The 19,121-nt window shown below is 42.1% G+C and overlaps 2 protein-coding genes and 1 long non-coding RNA gene across 29 annotated transcripts in view; 1 reads left to right on the forward strand and 2 right to left on the reverse strand.

Annotated features, from left to right (window-relative positions):
• smpd2b (sphingomyelin phosphodiesterase 2b) lies at positions 1 to 12,682 on the reverse strand. 11 transcript variants are annotated; one of them, XM_090240793.1, is made up of 13 exons: positions 12,233 to 12,511; positions 11,686 to 11,751; positions 11,137 to 11,274; positions 10,770 to 10,943; positions 10,572 to 10,668; positions 7,181 to 7,257; positions 6,286 to 6,379; positions 6,085 to 6,174; positions 4,075 to 4,157; positions 3,852 to 3,984; positions 3,594 to 3,698; positions 3,248 to 3,422; positions 1 to 2,214 (listed from the first exon to the last, which is right to left on the reverse strand). In XM_090240793.1, exons 4-13 carry the CDS (start codon positions 10,817 to 10,819, stop codon positions 1,790 to 1,792), a joined length of 1,329 nt encoding a protein of 442 aa, XP_090096919.1. In that variant the 5' UTR covers positions 10,820 to 10,943; positions 11,137 to 11,274; positions 11,686 to 11,751; positions 12,233 to 12,511; the 3' UTR covers positions 1 to 1,789. The 11 variants fall into 11 exon arrangements, with proteins under 11 accessions (XP_090096919.1, XP_021464916.1, XP_021464915.1 ...); XM_021609241.3 differs by having other exon boundaries at positions 10,770 to 10,921; positions 12,233 to 12,510; XM_021609240.3 differs by lacking the exon at positions 11,686 to 11,751 and having other exon boundaries at positions 10,770 to 10,921; positions 12,233 to 12,522.
• The window catches only part of LOC149982522 (uncharacterized), a 17,985-nt gene continuing 11,470 nt past the window's right edge, over positions 12,607 to 19,121 (forward strand). Inside the window, exon 1 of the long non-coding RNA XR_016497215.1 lies at positions 12,607 to 13,047. This is a non-coding gene — a long non-coding RNA (uncharacterized LOC149982522). The remainder of the gene's footprint in view (positions 13,048 to 19,121) is intronic.
• The window catches only part of LOC110527745 (transcriptional enhancer factor TEF-5), a 40,845-nt gene continuing 38,476 nt past the window's right edge, over positions 16,753 to 19,121 (reverse strand). For all 17 annotated transcript variants that reach the window (XM_090240786.1, XM_021609239.3, XM_090240784.1 and 14 more), the window contains one exon: positions 16,753 to 18,982. In XM_090240786.1, coding sequence (XP_090096912.1) covers positions 18,869 to 18,982 — 114 coding nt within the window. In that variant the 3' untranslated portion in view covers positions 16,753 to 18,868. The remainder of the gene's footprint in view (positions 18,983 to 19,121) is intronic.

A 19,121-nucleotide genomic window follows, 5' to 3' on the forward strand; every position in this document is an offset into this window, starting at 1 on the left:
TATTAGTATAGACTATTTATTATTTCCTTTACAATCATGTCCTTCAAATTGTCAATAACAATCCATATAATCAAGTGGATTGAATACTGCCTGAAATGTTACCACGGATTGTTAGTAACTACACAATATTAGCTAGAGTTCCATTTTAACCAAGATGATTCAAAGGAGTGGCAAGATACATTTAACTAGCCCACATTTGTGATGATAATCGAATGTATCTATGTGTAATATAAAAAAACAAATGATTCAGTCTTTTCCCATCATTAATTGCACTAAACTGAACCCCTGAAAGAAGCAGGACAGGGTTACAGTTCTGTGCTTTTAAATTGGCATATGCAGCAATGGTTGCACTGGCCTTCGTTTTACAGTACATTCAATTACAAGGTAGGTACATTAAAAGCTTTATCTTGCTAATCAAGTGCAGGTACCCAAACAACTTGATCTTCTCAACTCTAAGTGACTCTTTACAAGTGTGCCTTGATTGGTTACCAAAATTATTCGTTAACGTCATAAATAAAAATCATTAGAGCAAATGACTATGATTAAAATCGACAGTTTCTAAAAACACTACACAAGACAAGCGAATGCGTTCAAATCTCTCTCTTTGGGACAGTGCAGCCACCGCTCAAGAGATCTGATCATCTCCTCCCAACACGTCTACGAAATAAAAGCCTAATGTACAGCTCAAGAGGGTGCTTTGCCGCCCCACAGTCCATTTGAAACTGGCCATGTCACAGGAGCTCTTGTCCTGCAGGGCACTCGGATGCTGAATTCCAAATGGACCCTTAAAGACTCTACTCCTTAGACACTCCTGCTGATCTGAGAGGATTTGGATAGGTGGAAGCAATATGGTAATAGTTCCACCCATCCAATCAGTAGACAAAGCTACGACAGCAATGCATCCACCTATCCAAGCCTTTCAGATCTCCAGGAGTGCCTAGGGTGTAAGGGCTAGGGGGATCAATTTGGAACTTAGTCTAACATTCACAACAACTGAACAAAACATGGCTCCAACTAAAAGCAGACGTCATACATCGTCCCCGAGTTGTGCTAAAGAGGCTCTAAGCTGCTATACACTGTAAAAGGAAGTCATGAAACAGAGGAAAGAATTGGTCCCACCAAGACCCTGAGTGGTGGAATGCAAGCCAGACCTGAGGAACCTCCTAGTGCCAATGCAATCCTCAAGTCTGGACTATAGGAAAGATGTACGTTAAGAATGTGTTTATCACCTGATTGTCTCATGGCCAATTGTCACGAGAAGCTGTCATTGTTCGAGAATGAAGATGAGTAAGTAAGCAATCCATAGATTGCCGAGTGGAATTTACAGATGGACAAAGTTAAAACTAAACAAAACATAGCAGCTAAGCACATGAGCAAAACCACTTCAAGAAATGTTTTTTTTCTTCTGGTTTCAAGTCATTAAGTCAAACCTTATGCTGCATGCTTCTACTGCAGTGAATCCTCAATAGCATAAAGTACATTCAGTCGATGCAGACAGTCCCAGGACCTCTTTAAAGCTGGTATCCTTAAAGGTGAAACTGCCACGTCCGTTTGCAATATTACAACAGCAAATAAGTAACTGCAAACACTTTTCCCCTATCGGACATCATTCACTACGCGATAGAACAGCTGCATATGTACTGTCATTTATTTGATCTGAATCCTCGACGCTCCCCACCACTGCTTCATCAACAAAAACAGCCATGGGGCATTATTTCCCCTACAGCAGATTCCATCTTTAAGATCAGTTCCTCACAGTTCATTTTATACCCCCACCCTCCTCCTGCCTCTATTCTTCTGGCTCCAGAGGGCAGGGGTCCTGTCCGTCCAGTGGCCTACAGAGGCGGTTCAGAGGCTGGGCAAGGGGGAATCCCCTCAGCCTTTCCTGGAGGCTCCCCACAGCCAGCCTCATCTGGTCCTCTGCCCCCTGTAGAGCCTTCACCTCCATGGAGTAGAAGATGTAGAGCAGGAAGGTGGTGATCAGGATGGCAAAGCATAGCACCCCCAATAGGTAAAAGGAGGCCCGGGGGAAGGGCTGGTCAGCTCTCAGGGCCAGCCAGGGAACAGCAGCGATGGCCAGCTCCAACAGCAGCAGGGCCATGCCCATCACCCCGGTACGAGCTGCCGTGTAGCGCATCCTCTCAGCACAGTACAGGCCCACCTTCACCTCAGTACGGGCCTCCGTCACAATGTCCACCAGCTCAGCCAGCTTACCTGAGGGAAGAAGGGAAATAGCAAGTCAAATCCTAGGCCATCACATTTGGAAGATTACTGACAAAATGCATACATCAGCTTTAAGAGTCATAATAACAATATTAAAAACCTGTAAGAGTGTTAGATGAATTTAGTTCATATGTGTTCATTAATCAATTCAATTAAAATGTCCCTCATCCTGCCGACAAAGCCAATATGTTGAAGGATTTTTATCAATAATGACTAAATAATGTATACATTTGGCGTAGAGTTATAACTTACAGATTTATATGCTGTCTGATGAAGAATGTTTGTACATAGGCCAAGAGGAAGCGTTAACAGACAACTTGTGATCACAGTGAAACTAACAACAGGAAGGATTGTCTGGTCCCCAACCAGGGAGGGGAGAAACCGTTGGGCTTGCAGTAGATTGTGTAACATGTGGTAGCATATGTTAAGCAATATGTATGTGTTGGAATGGAATTGAAAAGCAGCTTTGTCATTGTCTTAGAGGAGGAGGGACATTTATGATGAAATGAGAGGTATATAAACCAATGTACATGAAATTATGGGTAGAGCTCTCGAGAATAAACGCTATTGATTAATTTTGATGGTTGGCCTCTGTCCATTTTTAGGCAAATAAGAACCTTACAAATTCTTAGAACCGGACAGAGTGTTTTAATTGAATTGATTAATGTATGAACACATATGAACTAAATTCCTCTAACAGTCCTTCGAAGCCGGATCTAAATATCTGTCCCGGTCATCTGAAGGTAACAAGCCGAGAACCGTGCACGGGCGAGCTGTGGTCCCGTAAAATAAAGTCCTGTCCCCTGACATTGGGGCTCTATACACCCCAGGTTGACAGGAACAGTGACTAGATCCAACCAACATTATTTTATGCAAATAAGAAGCTTACAAATTCTTAGAAACCGACAAAGTGTTTTGCTTTGTTATAATTGAATTGGTTAATGAACATATAGGAAAGTAATTCCTCTAACAAAGAGTTACACTTCAAATCATTGTGAACCACATCTAGGCTTAGAATGAGTACCTGCAGCACAGTCCTGCTCAGCTCTGGTCTCATCTCCTCCTGCCTGTTGGGTCAGAGTCTGCAGCTGCAGGTCTGCGCTAAGGGCCTCGTGGTCAGAGTAAGGGAAGGGATGGTCAGGGACAGAACCCTTGGTGGTTGACAGAGACTCACACTGGATGGACACTCTTCCTGACCCCTAGGAATGACAACACATTTTAGTGTACAAGATGTACCATCAATACAATGATCAATGTCTCTTCAATGTCTATTTTATAATAAGTAGGCACATTTAACATCCAGTACATATTGGCAGACTGTTAGAAACTACAACAAAAGCCAGATATCCAACAATCCTTCCCACTGTCACCTTGTAGAGGATGTAATCTATTCTGATGCCCTTCTCGAAGGGGCAGAGCTCTTTGGGATTGATGAAAGGGTTATCTGATATAAGAGTGATGCCGTCCTCACAGCCCTACGGAGAAAAGATGATTAAAAGCTTTTCAGTTAATTTTAATAAAGCATTAGAGGCATGTCCGCAACAAATAAAACAATCAACCTCTCCTCTGCAAGATATTTCAGTTCGATTTCAAATGAAAAAAGAATGTCATTGGACTGATCATCATACATCAAACTTAGCAGTCTCTGTGTAACTGTCCCGGAGGCCAGTGTATGTCCGTAGCAACCGGTTGCCAAGGTCCTGGGGATGCAGGTTCAGATCTCCGGCCAAAATCACCAGGTCTGCTCCACTGGAGGTATGACTAACAGAATAGATCAGAATAACACCCATTAAAATGGCACTGAAATTAAGATGGCAAGAGGCAGGGTGCATTGAGTGTTAGCCTCCTTACCGAATAAACTGCTGCAGCTCCCAGGCCTGTACCACTCTATGAGGTAAGTAGGAGTCTTTCTCCCTGCAGTACTCTGCATGCAGCTGGACAACACACACAGGAAGAGGACACCACATTAGCGATAGATACATCTCATATGCATCTGTCTGCTTCAGGTAGAAGTTACCCCTAGGCACAGATCCAGGATCAGCAAACTCCCCAAAATCCTAACCTTAAAAGGGCACTCTGCAGATCAAACAACAAAGCAGACTCCCCACCACTGCTGAGGGATGGGTTTGGAGAAATGTAAGCACTCTCAAATTCATTGACAGTGCTAACCATGTGTATGTGACCAATACATTTGATTTGAAAAAGCATATATATTTTGGCTTCTGATGGTGTACTACAGTTGAACTAAGCTCATGAGTCATGGAAAGTATATTTGGAAAGTATTCAGACCCCTTGACATTTTGTTACGTTACAGCCTTATTCTAAAGTTGATTATATTGTTTACCCCCCCTCATCAATCTACACACAACACCCCATAATAAAGCAAAAACTGTTTTTAATGTTTGCTAGTTTATCACATTTACATAAGTATTCAGACCCTTTACTCAGTACTTTGTTGAAGAACCACTGGCAGCGATTACAGAATTGAGTCTTCTTGGGTATGACGCTAAGCGCTTGGCACAAGTGTATTTGGGGAGTTTCTCCCATTTTTCTCTGCAGATCGACTCAAGCTCTGTCAGGTTGGATGGGGAGCGTTGCTGCACAGCTATTTTCAGGTCTCTTCAGAGATGTTTGATCGGGTTCTAGTCTGGGCTCTGACTGGGCCACTCAAGGACATTCAGAGACTTGTCCCGAAGCCACTCCTGCTTTGTCTTGGCTGTGCGCTTAGAGTCGTTGTCCTGTTGGAAGGTGACCCTTCTCCCATGTCTGAGATCCTGAGCACTCCGGAGCAGGTTTTCATCAAGGATCTCTCTGCACTTTGCTCCATTCATCTTTCCCTCGAACATGACTAGTGTCCCAACAACATCCCCACAGCATGATGCTGCCACCACCATGCTTCCCCATAGGGATTGTGCCAGGTTCTCTCTAGACGTGACGCCAAATATTTCAATCTTGGTTTCATTAGACCAGAGAATCTTGTTTCTCATGGTCCGAGTCCTTTAGGTGCCTTTTGCAAACTCCAAGAGGGCTGTCATGTGCCTTTTACTGAGGAGTGGCTTCAGGACAAGGACAACCATCTCCAGAGGAACTCTGGAGCTCTGTTAGAGTGACCATCGGGTTCTTGGTCAACTCCCTGACCAAGTCCTTTCTCAGTTTGGCTGGGCAGCCAGCTCTAGGAAGTGTTTTGGTGGTTCCAAACTCCTTCCATTTAAGAATGATGGAGGCCACTGTGTTCTTGGGGACCTTCAATGCTGCAGACATTTTTTTGGTACCGGTCACCAGATCTGTGCCTCGACACAATCGTGCCTCAGAGCTCACGGATAATTCCTTCAACCTCATGGCTTGGTTTTTGATCTGACATGCACTGTCAACTGCAGGACTTTCTATAGACAGGTGTGTTTCTTTCCAAAACATGCCCAATCAATTGAATTTACCACAGGTGGACTTCAATCATGTTGTAGATACATCAAGGATGATCAATGGTAATAGGATGCACCTCAGCTCAATTTCAAGTCTAATAGCATAGGGTATGAATACTTATGTAAATAAGGCAATTCTGTTTTTTAATAAATTTTGTCATTATGGTGTATTGTGTATAGATTGATGAGGGAAAATGTATTTAATCCATTTTTAGAATAAGGCTGTAATGTAATAAAATGTGGAAAACGTCAAAGGGTCTGAATACTTTCCAAATGCATGGTATAAGTCATTTTCTAAAAAAATAAAATAAAAAAACATGTATGTAGCAACTACAGATTTCCCTTTAAACCATTATGGAGAAATTAACTAAACTGCCCTTGGACCAGGGGACCATTGTCTTATTCCCAGGTGTGGATGAGAAGTCTGGATAGAAACACTTACATGTGTGACGTAGACGTGTGCTGCCAGTCTGCCTATGTTTAATATGACCATCCCCACAGCCTTGCCTCCAAACCAGTCTCCATGGTGGGCCTGGAACAGAGGACAGGATACATAGTGAGGACTGAAGAGAATGCCTGACTACCTACCAAAGACAAACTCATCATACTGTACACACAAATGTCTGAGGACTAGATGACTTACCATGTATGGGTAGCCGTTTAATGAATAGCGGTAGAGAAATGCGTCATGGATTCTATGTCTGGAGAACGTGGCCATTCCACTGCCTATGACTCCACTGTGGACACACAAACACAACATTAAGATACATGTGTAGGCTACCACATGTTACTAGAGTGTGTTTGGTCACACTTTACTTTAAGGGTAGGCTACATACAGAAGGACTTTATAACACATTCATACCTATGCACTGCTTATGAATGTGTTATGCATTGGTTTTGAAGTCCTACTGTTCAAGTAAAGTGTTTAGTCCCGTTTCTCTTAGGTCTAAAAGCTGCATACTGTTAGACATGATAAGACTGCAAACTACACCAGTCCAGATAAAGTATATACGCTGGAAAGTGTTTGCAACCTCTGACTAAAAATGTAAGGACCAACTCACTCAAATCTGCAGACTTAAATATCTCCTCCACTCTTTTAGTGAATTACTGAGAGGATTAGAAATGCAAGGATTTTGAACTCATCTCAACCCTGTGCCTTGGTATGGGAGGTCAAGCAAGTATTAAGCTTAACTTGGAGAAATTCTATTGTGCAATAGCTAGCTAATCTTCCTGCTTTGAGGTCATTCTCTTAAAAAATAATTCTACCAAATTAACAGTAATGTTTCTTGTGGTTGACATGAAAACGCAGTGTACAATACAGAGCACAGGGATCACTGTGTGTTTGCTGTGTTCCCATTAAATGAAGTCCTTAAAGAAGAGGTTTGATTGAGAAACTGAGTGAAAACGTGGGAGTCAGATTTAAAATATTTTCCACGTATGTTCTGAGAGTTGATGACGGGATTACTAGGAAAACTAACTACATGGAGGTCCTATAGGGCCAGCAACACCAACAGATTGAACCAGATTTCTAATTGTACCTTTTGAAGTAATGGGAGTGCGGATGGGTAGAGGAAAGTTTCCTTTTCAAGCAGAGGAAGTCTTTTTCACTCCAGACCTGAAAAATAAACCCAGGGGAACATTGAGAACACACAGTGCCTTCAGAAAGTATTCATACCCTTTGACTTACTCCACATTTTGTTGTGTTACAGCCTGAATAAAACCTTAATTAAATTGCTTTTTATTCTCACAATACCCCATAATGATAAAGTGAAAACGTATTTTTAGAAATGTTTATTGAAAATTAAATCTCATTCATGCCCCTTAGTGAATACATGTTAGAATCACATTTGGCAGTGATTACAGCTGTGAGTCTTTCTGGGTAAGCATCTAAGAGCTTCCCACACCTGTAATTTACAATACTTGCCCATTCTTCAAGCTCTGTCAAATTGGTTGTTGATCATTGCTAGACACCCATTTTTAAGTCTTGTCATAGATTTTCAAGCAGAATTAAGTTACAGCCGTAACTTAGCCACATTCACGGTCTATTTGGTAAGCAACTTTAGTGCAGATTTGGCCATGTGTTTTAGGTTACTGTCTTGCTGAAAGGAGAATGTATCTCCTAGTGTCTGGTGGAAAGTAGACTGAACCATGTGTTCATCTAGTATTTTCCTGTGCTTAGCTCTATTACGTTTATTTTTTTATCCTGAAAAACTCCCCAGTCCTTAACGATGACAAGCATACTCATAATATAATGCAGCCCCCACTATGTTTAAAAATATGGAGAGTGGTACTCAGTAATGTGTTATATTTGCCCCAAACATAACACCATGTATTCAGGACAAATTACTTTGCCACATTTTTTGCAGTATTACTTTAGTGCCTTGTTGCAAACAGGATGCATATTTTGGAATATTTGGATTTATTCTGTACAGGCTTCCTTTTCACACTGTCAATTAGGTTGGTATTGTGGAGTAATTACAATGTTGCTGATCCATCCTCAGTTTTCTCCTATCACAGCCATTAAACTCTGTAACTGTTGGCCTCGTGGTGAAATCCCTGAGCGGTTTCCTTCCTCTCCAGCAACTGCATTAGGAAGGAAGCCTGTATGTTTGTAGTGACTGGTTGTATTGATACACCATCCAAAGTGTTATTAATAACTTTACCATGCTCAAAGGGACATTCAATGTCCGCTTTTTATTTTACACCAATCTACCAATAGGTGCCCTTCTTTGTGAGGCATTGGAAAACCTCCCTGGTCTTTGTGGTTGAAAATCACTTCTTGACTCCGGGACCTTACGGATAATTGCATGTGTGGGGTACAGAGATGTTAAACACTAGTATTGTTAAGCAAATGGTTACTCCTGAACTTATTTAGGCTTGCCATAACAAAGGGGTTGAATACTTAATGACTCAAGAAACATCCGCTTTTAATTTTTAATGAATTTGGAAAAACAATTCCACTGACATTATGGGGTATTGTGTAGGCCAGTGACAAACAAAATCTAAATGTACTCATTTTTAAATGCAAGCTGAAACACAACTAAATATGGAAAACGTCAAGGGGAACACTTTCTGAAGGCACTGTACTTGAAGATATTGAATAACAAGCGCTCAGTTAGCGAAGGCTTCACACCATGCTAATTAATTGCATCAAGACAAGTGTTGAAAAGCTTGTTCAATAGATAGGGATAACTTTGTGGCGTATATATACACATTTTAACTCGGACGTTTACAAATACCTTAGCCAAATAAACTGAGTTTAAATGTTTCACAATTTCTGACATTTAAATTCTAGTAAAAATTCCCTGTCTTAGGTCAGTTAGGATGACCACTTTACTTTAAGTATGTGTAATGTCAGAATAATAGTAGATAAATCATTATATTTCAGCTTTTATTTCTTTCATCATATTCCCAATGGGTAAGCAGTTTACATGCTGTACTTGAAGAGTACAGTCACTCAATTAGTATTTGGTAGCATTGCCTTTAAAATTGTTTAACTTGGGTCAGCCTTCCACAAGCTTCCCACAATAAGTTGGGGGAATTTTGGCCCATTCCTCCTGACAGAGCTGGTGTAACTGAGTCAGGTTTGTGGGCCTCCTTGCTCGCACACACTTTTTCAGTTCTGCCCACAAATGTTCTATAGGATTCAGGTCAGGGCTTTGTGATGGCCACTCCAATACCTTGACTTTGTTGTCCTTAATCCATTTTGCCACCACTTTCGAAGTATGCTTGGGGTCATTGTCCATTTGGAAGACCCATTTGCGACCAAGCTTTAACTTCCTGACTGATTTCTTGAGATCAGAAACAGGCTCCATGAGGGTGGTATGAGGGCCCGGCGTCCACAGGTGGGGGTTGTGCTTACAGCCCAACACCGTGCAGGACGTTTGGCATTTGCCAGAGAACACCAAGATTGGCAAATTCGCCACTGGCGCCCTGTGCTCTTCACAGATGAAAGCAGGTTCACACTGAGCACATGTGACAGACGTGACAGAGTCTGGAGACGCCGTGGAGAACGTTCTGCTGCCTGCAACATCCTCCAGCATGACCGGTTTGGCGGTGGGTCAGTCATGGTGTGGGGTGGCATTTCTTTGGGGGGGGGGGGGGGGGTCGCACAGCCCTCCATGTGCTCGCCAGAGGTAGCCTGACTGCCATTATGTACCGAGATGAGATCCTCAGACCCCTTGTGAGACCATATGCTGGTGCGGTTGGCCCTGGGTTCCTCCTAATGCAAGACAATGCTAGACCTCATGTGGCTGGAGTGTGTCAGCAGTTCCTGCAAGAGGAAGGCATTGATGCTATGGACTGGCCCGCCCGTTCCCCAGACCTGAATCCAATTGAGCACATCTGAGACATCATGTCTCGCTCCATCCACCAACGCCACGTTGCACCATAGACTGTCCAGGAGTTGGAGGATGCTTTAGTCCAGGTCTGGGAGATCCCTCAGGAGACCATCCGCCACCTCATCAGGAGCATGCCCAGGCGTTGTAGGGAGGTCATACGGGCACGTGGAGGCCACACACAGTACTGAGCCTCATTTTGACTTGTTTTAAGAACATTACATCAAAGTTGGATCAGCCTGTAGTGTGGTTTTCCACAAATTTTGAGTGTGACTCCAAATCCAGACCTCCATGGGTTGATAAATTTGATTTCCATCGATAATTTGTGTGATTTTGTTGTCAGCACATTCAACTACGTAAAGAAAAAAGTATTTAATAAGAATATTTCATTCATTCAGTTCTAGGATGTGTTATTTTAGTGTTCCCTTTATTTTTTTGAGCAGTATATAGTAGGAATGTATGGGTGGAAAAATTCCACAGCTTTGGCAAAATGCCCAGACAGCTGAGACAGCTGTGAGAGTGGTGGAATGGAGTGTAACACAGTAGACCTCCTTCACCAAAATATGAGCAGAACAGACCAGTGTGCACCAACCTCTTGCAGCAGGACAATATCGTGCTCCTCTCTGCTCAAAAGCTCTCCGATCATGGCGTAGCGCTCCCGACAGTGCTTGCTGAGGTAACGGATACCCCTGAGAACAGGAAGGACAGACAGACAACATTATAGCCCTAGTATGTGTGCGGTGCAAAAAATATATATGCTTAGTCTGCATACACTAAAAACAGCACTCACCAGCAGTTGAGGGAGAAGACTCGGAGCCTGATGGTGTTGCTGTCAGCCATGGTTATAGGAATAAATGAACAGTGATGGCAGACTTCAACGGTGGTCAATGCCTGCCTGTGTGGTTAGGCTAGTCCCTGTGTAGCAGCTGAGGTTAGTCCCTGCTGTGTGGATGAAGCCACATCCCTGGTTAGAATCAGCAGTGAGGTCTATGACTGGAACTCCAACAAGACAAAACATTGACAGAGCAGAGCGAATCAACTTTGAGGCTGAATGCTCTATGGCCAGCCAAAGCAACTTTTATTGTATGCTCACAATCCTATGTGAGAGAGGAGAGAACATTACTTGGAAGTTCAATAAAACAGCTATGTAAATATACCTGGCAGCACTCAATCATTAACCCACACAGTCCAACAACGCAGCGGGCCACCACACTCACTGTCTGTCTCCTCTCTTGCAGGGGGGCATAGCAGACTGACCAAGCCTAAGCCAACACACTGCTGACATAGGAGACACACTGACACAGGACAGAAGAATGACAGCCGGTGAAAAGACCAGGAGGGTTACGTTAGAATGAGAGGCCTTCCACTGAATACAAAGGGTGGGCCTAAGCTTAACCCAGTGTCAATACTCATTACCATAGTCAAAAAAAGAAAAACACATTCCTAAAATAGGTATTTTCTTTGTTTAATAGGTAGGCCATACAAACATCAGGTGAATCCAAAACTGGTTGTATATACCCATAATTTATGTATGTTTTAATATGTGATGATTGGCCTAAGTGAATTGAAACTATTGTTAATAAAAATAAAATAAAAATGTGTTACCAAACACACAAAGTACCTGATTTGTCAATTTGCGCATGCAATAATGTAACTAGCTAACGTTAGCTATGTATTCAAAACAGATAACCTTGCAGGCAACATACGTTGATGATCCTAAAGTTAGACACAGCCAACTGCCTTCCCTAGGCGACAGATAGCAATATATATTGCTGAAAAGAGAAGAGGTTTTACAATATGAGTTAAATTCTTAGCTAGGCGCCAGAGAGCTCGAGAGACATCGTTCTACCGGGAGGAGTAGGACTGTCTCGAGACCAGATTGCTACCCTTAGCAGGCTAATTGACCACCACTACAGCTCGTTTGCAATGACAACCAGAGACAATCTATCGAAGTTAGTACACCCACCATCAACATGGCTAGCTAACACAACATTAGCTAGGCTTTAGCTAGCTAGCTAAATGCCTGTTTTGCTTTATGTTGTGCTTTATGTAGCTAGCAGGCTTTGACTTTCATGACACAGAAACAGACCCTTACTGTTAACTGTTTATAGACTCTAGCTAGCTAACATTAGTTACATAAATGGAGCAGATGGGTGACAACTTGGTGCGAGTTAACTTTAACAATGATCCAACGTTATCAAGCAAGGAATTTATTTTAGCTAGATAGCCAATGGTTTCAATGAATTTACCAACCTTTACAAGCAGGCTTACTAGCAAGTTCCGTGTGGCTGCAATTGGTCACATGTCGCGTGCTGACAAGTCAAGAAAACAGGGTGATACTTTTGCAACCCTGTTCGTCATAATACCTTACTTTGGATTTTGTATTATTTACTGACAAATAGATTGTTTCCAGCCAAGGCAGTTTTCCCATCGCTGCTGTGCTTGACCAAAGATGATGAATATTCTGACAAGATACATGTCTCTCCGCCCTAACAATGGGAGTCGTCCACAAAGCGGCACTGTGGGCTGTCTAGACGACCGCCTATCCTTTCTTTGGATTGGTGGATACATCTCAATCTTGTAATTTTGGGTGGAATATTCGATGAGGGCTGTTGACGTCAACCACCAGTATTCAATGGAGAGAGAGATGCTACGCGACTAGCCTCGTGTCATTAATATGCATAGCCATCTCGAAACAACTCCGGTATAAAGTGTTTTTTTCCTCAAAACTGTCGTGATGTCACGTGTCCTACTTATATCAGTACACTCGTAACATCGTAGGCATTACGAAACCTGCCCCAGTATTTGTGCGTTAGCGATGTCGAGCATGTGTCTTCTCAAAATAAATACAAATTTACAAAAAAATGAATTTTCGGCACAGCCAATGTAGGCCTAAATCCCTCATTACTGCCACGCACAGGTCGGAAGTCTACAACAGCTCAATACATTGGTGCCGAAGACGAATTTGTTCGTTTGCCTGTACGTTTTTATTCCGAATTTTTTTGGAAGTACATACTGGCTGTACCGGGAGTAAATTAAGATAGTTGCTCAGCGAAACTTCATATTTGGTGAGTATCAAAAGTATATTGACATTATAATGCTTGCAGAACTGTCTAATAGAGCCCCACAGTGGCGGTGCAATAATACCCATAAAACCCTGCGGTCAAACGGGAAATGGTTTCATTCCTTTTCCCACCATAAATGTTTTCCATAGGGGATTTATGAAACACTTAAAATAAGTGACTTGCCTAGTGAAATAAAGGTTACATATCTATTTACTTTCACATTCGAAACTGCTACTTAGTATTAAAGTAGACATCATGCAAGACTAAAAATCCCTCAAAGCTCCTGCATGTTGTCTCCAGCTGAAACCTTCGCTAAACAGGTATTGTGTCAATTTAAACCTTGCAGTTCACACAATTGCTAATTTCTTCATTACTACATTTAGCTAACATTAGATAGTTAATCCAGAGATTCTTACCTTTGCCTCCTTTGGTAGTCTCGTCCAGATCACTATGGTATTTGTAGTTCTTTGACAGCCACATTAGCAGCTAATTTTCATTTCTTTGTGGGTAAACAAAGCAAATATATTGCTTAAAATCACCTTGTCCTAGAGATATTTACATGGTTATCAAAACGTCACACAAGGGTAAGCCTACACCAAACACAGCTCTTATTTGAAGTGTTTCTGACATCCCCTATGGGGAAAACGATTAGAACCATTTTCCTGTTTGATTGCTCAGTTTTATGGGTATTTTGACTTGTACTGTGGTACTCTTTGGGAGTTTAAATCATTGCTTCCTGTGCATGTTTCCACTAGTTACTACATCCATGAAGTAAACATTAATGGAACAAAAATATGCTTAATTTAAGGTTAGGCATAAGACAAACAGTGCGGTTAAGGTTGGGTATAAAATTTGATTTTAAGAAGAGAAATGGTTGAAATAGACAAGGTTTATGACTTGGTGGCTGTGGTAACTACTGATGACCCCATGAAAAGAGACACTCATTGTCGCCACGTTCAAAACTACTGAGAACTTGGTAATCCCAACTTCTGACTTCAGTGTGTTCAAGAAAACTGGAAACTCTGGGGGAAGGGGGAGCTCAGATTGGGAAAAATCGTTTTGAACGGTCATTCAATGCGGAATTCCATGTCAGAAACTCTGTCATCTTTCTAGAGCTCCGACTTTACGACCTGAAGATCACTGACATCATGATTTTACTTAGTTTTTTCAAGAGTTCCAAAAAGTTCTGGGACACTAAAGTCCATGGAGAATAAGAGCACCTCCTCCCAGCTGCCCACTGCACAGAGGCTTGGAAACACGGTCACCACCGATAAATCTGCGATAATTGAGAATTTCAATAAGCATTTTTCTACGGCTGGCCATGCTTTCCACCTGGCTACTCCTAACCCGGTCAACAGCCCTGTGCCTCCAACAGCAACTTGCCCAATGCCTCCCTAATTTCCCCTTCACCCAAATCCAGATAGCTGATGTTCTGAAAGAAGTGCAAAATCTGGACCCCTACAAATCAGCCGGGCTAGACAATCTGGACCCTCTTTCTAAAATTATCCGCCGAAATTGTTGCAACCCCTATTACTAGCCTGTTCAACCTCTCTTTCGTATCGTCTGAGATCCCCAAAGATTGGAAAGCTGCCACGGTCATCCCCCTCTTCAAAGGGGGAGACACTCTAGACCCAAACTGCTACAGACCTATTTCTATCCTACCTACCTATCCTATAAGGTCTTCGAAAGCCAAGTTAACAGATCACCGACCATTTAGAATCCCACCGTACCTTCTCCGCTATGCAATCTGGTTTCCGAGCTGGTCATGGGTGAACCTAAGCCACTCTCAAGGTCCTAAACGATATCATAACCACCACCGATAAAAGACAATACTGTGCAGCCGTCTTCATTGACCTGGCCAAGGCTTTCGACTCTTGTCAATCACTTTATTCTTATTGGCAGACTCAACAGCCTTGGTTTCTCAAATGACTGCCTCGCCTGGTTCACAAACTACTTCTCAGACAGAGTTCAGTGTGTCAAATCGGAGGGCCTGTTGTCCAGACCTCTGGCAGCCTCTGTGGGGGTGCCACAGGGTTCAATCCTCGGGCCAACTCTTTTCTCTGTATACAGCAATGATGTCGCTCTTGCTACTGGTGGTTCTCTGATCCACCTCTACACAGACGACACCATTCTGTATCCTTCTGGCCCCTCCTTGGACACTGTTAACTAACCTCCAGACAAGCTTCAATGCCATACAACTCTCTTTCCGTGGCCTCCAACTGCTCTTAAATGCAAGTAAAACTAAATGCATGCTCTTCAACCGATCGCTGTCCATACCTGCCCGCCCGTCCAGCATCACTACTCTGGACGGTTCTGACTTAGAATATGTGGACGAATACCTAGGTGTCTGGTTAGACTGTAAACTCTCCCTCCAGACTCACATTAAGCATCTCCAATTCAAAATTAAATCTAGAATCAGCTTCCTATTTTGCAACAAAGTATCCTTCAGTCATGCTGCCAAACATACCCTAGTAAAACTGACTATCCTACCGATCCTTGACTTCGGCGATGTCATTTACAAAATAGCCTCCAACACGCTACACAGCAAATTGGATGCAGTCTATCACAGTGCAATCCGTTTTGTAACCAAAGCCCAATATTTCATCCCACCATTGCGACCTGTATGTTCTTGTTGGCTGGCCCTCGCTTCATATTTGTCGCCAAACCCACTGGCTCCAGATCATCTATAAATCTTTGCTAGGTAAAGCCCTCCTTATCTCAGCTCACTGGTCACCATAGCAGCACCCACCCATAGCATGCACTTCAGCAGGTATATTTCACTGGTCACCCCCAAAGCCAATTCCTCGTTCGGCCGCCTTTCCTTTCAGTTCTCTGCTGCCAATGACTGGAACGAACTGCAAAAATCACTGAAGCTGGAGACTCATATCTCCCTCACTAGCTTTAAGCACCAGCTGTCAGAGCAGCTCACTGCACATGTACATTGCTCATCTATAAATAGCCCATCCAACTACCTCATCCCCATACTGTTATTTATGTTGCACCTCAGTATCGCTACTTGCACACTCATCTTGTGCACATCTTTCACTCCGGTGTTTTAATTGCTATATTTGTGATTATTTTGCCACTATGGCTTATTTATTGCCCTCCATTATCCTACCTCATTTGCACACATTGTATATAGACTTTTTCTATTGTATTATTGACTGTTTGGTTATTCCATGTGTTTCTCTGTGTTGTTTGTGTCGCACTGCTTTTCTTTATCTTGGCCAGGTCGCAGTTGTAAATGAGAACTTGTTCTCAACTAGCCTACCTGGTTAAATAAAAAAGTTGTATTAAAAGCATCATAACACACAGACACTGGGGCAGACTGGACCTACACATCTGGCCTGTGTCTGTGCTTGAGCCTCTGAGAATCTGGGTTCATTAATTTTCCCTAAAAGGCTGTGTCAAACATTGATTTCTCCAGTCAGTGCATACAAATAGTATAAAATACTGTATCTTGACAATATACCCGAATAAAGCCTTCTACACAGGAGGTTGGTGGCGGCCTACTCTTGTGTTTGTCCTTGTCCTCAAGTAGGCTACGGAATTGTGAAATTACATCATAGTTAGAAATGTGACAGAGGACCAAGGGAAGTGTACTGTACAATATATTGCACATGCAATGACTTAAACAGTATAACAATGGTGCCATCTACAATAGTTAAGAGACAATGTATCTAATCTGGAAAGAACTGCATTGACCACTCAAATTACAAACATGTTTTAATGGGTTTTCTGGGGGAAAATGGCCCCAAAGGCACAATGCGTCTTTTATTGTTAGATTATACATATTTTTGATTGGATTATATAATACAACCCCTGCCCCCCCCCCCCCCCTTACTTCAAAGATAACATACAAAAATGCAATGCACAATTGGTAACCAAGGCCACAGTAAACCACCTATTAACCAAAAAAATTTGCCCACACCATTCAGATTATGATACATAAGATCTCATCATCAATGTCAACAAAAACACGTTTTCAATGGATGCATATGGCTTCCAATGAAAGTCAAAAGAAAACAACAAACAAAAGTATGAATTATGATAATAAAAAAAGGGGGCCTGTTAAAAAAAAAAAGGTACAATTGAGACATCCGCTAGTAAAGATTAAGCAGTTGTTTTAAGTCTAGCTTTTGAAGTATGACATTCAAATCCTGGTGTACTAAATCCACCATACAAAGTCTGATGTATGAATTCTTCTGACAGAAGCCCAGTGAACCATTCAAGGCAGAGACCATCCCCTATCTAGATCCATGGGATGACAGTTATCTTGTCTTTAGTATAAAGTTTAGCTCAGCAATACTTGTAACACCTCCATTGCCATGGCAAAGGATAAACACATGGCCCATAGCCCAGCCCAGCCCTCCCACCATTTGTTTCAATATAAATAACAATCAATGGTCACACACCACAGCACAGAGAGGATAGGTATTTTTTAGAAACATAAAAGCTGTTTTTCATTGGCTGATGGCATTGACAAATTAAGAGTAGAATTTGTTGAGATAAGCTCATAAAATAAGAGAGAGCTTTTGTTTTTATTGGTTACATGACAAAATAGAAACTTCTCTTACATCATGTAGGCTTACAATCAGACTAAATGTGAAATCCATCAATTGGGATTGCTCAAATGGGGAGATTAGATAAGAAAACCTGAAGTTCTTACATTAGTTGAACTCACCCGTACATTTGGTCAGTTACAATTTGGCAAGTTCTAATCGGGCGAATTCTCAAGCCATGTTTTTAAGAAAACAGTGTTGAATCCCCTCCACTCTAAGAGAACAGCTATAGTCTCTGTGCCGAGTTAAAGTCAATCACAAATATAAACACGTCCCCAAAATACTCCTATGTAACACATATTCCTGTAGCATCCACTGACTCACAGTACAGAAACAGTTCATTTCAATATCATAACTAAAGGCAGAAAATAAACATATTTGTTGCTTCACCCTTTCTTGATATGTTAAGTGCACCACAGCACATAAATGTGTTGTTGTCTAGGACCCAATAAGCCAAGGGTTTTGAAACTGAATGATCTGATCGCGCTATCCCCTTACTGTACATGTGGACTGCAGCCAAACGTCTAACCATTCATGACAACACATCAATTGAAAACAAAAAAGAGTTTCATCCATCTCTGTCCGTCACACAATGTGCCTGGATAAGAAGTGTGCTTCGAGGATCTAGATAAGGGTGAGCTGCATAGTAAAGTTCAGTTTCCAATTAATTGATGCATTTTATATCTGTCTGGTTTCTTTCTGTTTTATTTAAAGACCAGAGGTAGTAAATAAGGCATTCCAGAGAGGCTGGCAATCAATCAATACTTGTCTTTGGAGAAAGGCTCTTGGCTATCTTAATTTATCAACACCACTCAGTAGGAAAGTTCTACTTTGATTATTTTGGGTTTGCTCTTCTTCGATGGTCCTTGTAGCTGTACCGTTCCAATCTATACACTTATTACCATATTGCTTAGAGTGTGTTCCCTTGGAGACAACTCTTAACCTTGGACACCTTCTCATTCCCTCAGTGAAAACATCTCAAGCTACTGTACATTTATTGTCATTACCAATATGACCCACGTTGTCTTAGCACATTTTAAATATATGGTTAATAAGTTGCCGTTCCTGTCTGTTGAGACTTCATCCTTTTTCCTATTTTACCAAAACATGTGTGGAAGTATAACATCTGTTCATGTCAGTTCATTCTAACGTCGTTTTTAAATGTTTCTTGGCAGTTGAGCAGTCTGTGTGTACTGTACAGATTGTGTCACGCAGTACTTTGGAAGCCGATTCCCAAACCTCCCTGCAGAACGGTGGGTGGGTCAGTCTTTGACAAGCCTGTAGACGTGGTACTGTGCCCCGTGTTCACTCGTTGAGACCTCAAACACAAACGCTATACACAGCAAGGTCTCCTGAGTATCACGGTTTGTCACCACCTGAAGGAGGAAGTGCGTCAAAATTAGATAAGAAACGTGATCCAGCTATGGTCTTGCAGCAGGTGAGAGACAGTAAATATCATCAATCAATCAATCAATCAATTAGCAAAGCAAAACAACATGAGGTCAAAAACGGATC

The sequence above is a fragment of the Oncorhynchus mykiss genome, chromosome 7 (assembly GCF_057628025.1).
Source record: "Oncorhynchus mykiss isolate SJ-2025 chromosome 7, ASM5762802v1, whole genome shotgun sequence".
Lineage (NCBI taxonomy): Eukaryota > Metazoa > Chordata > Actinopteri > Salmoniformes > Salmonidae > Oncorhynchus > Oncorhynchus mykiss.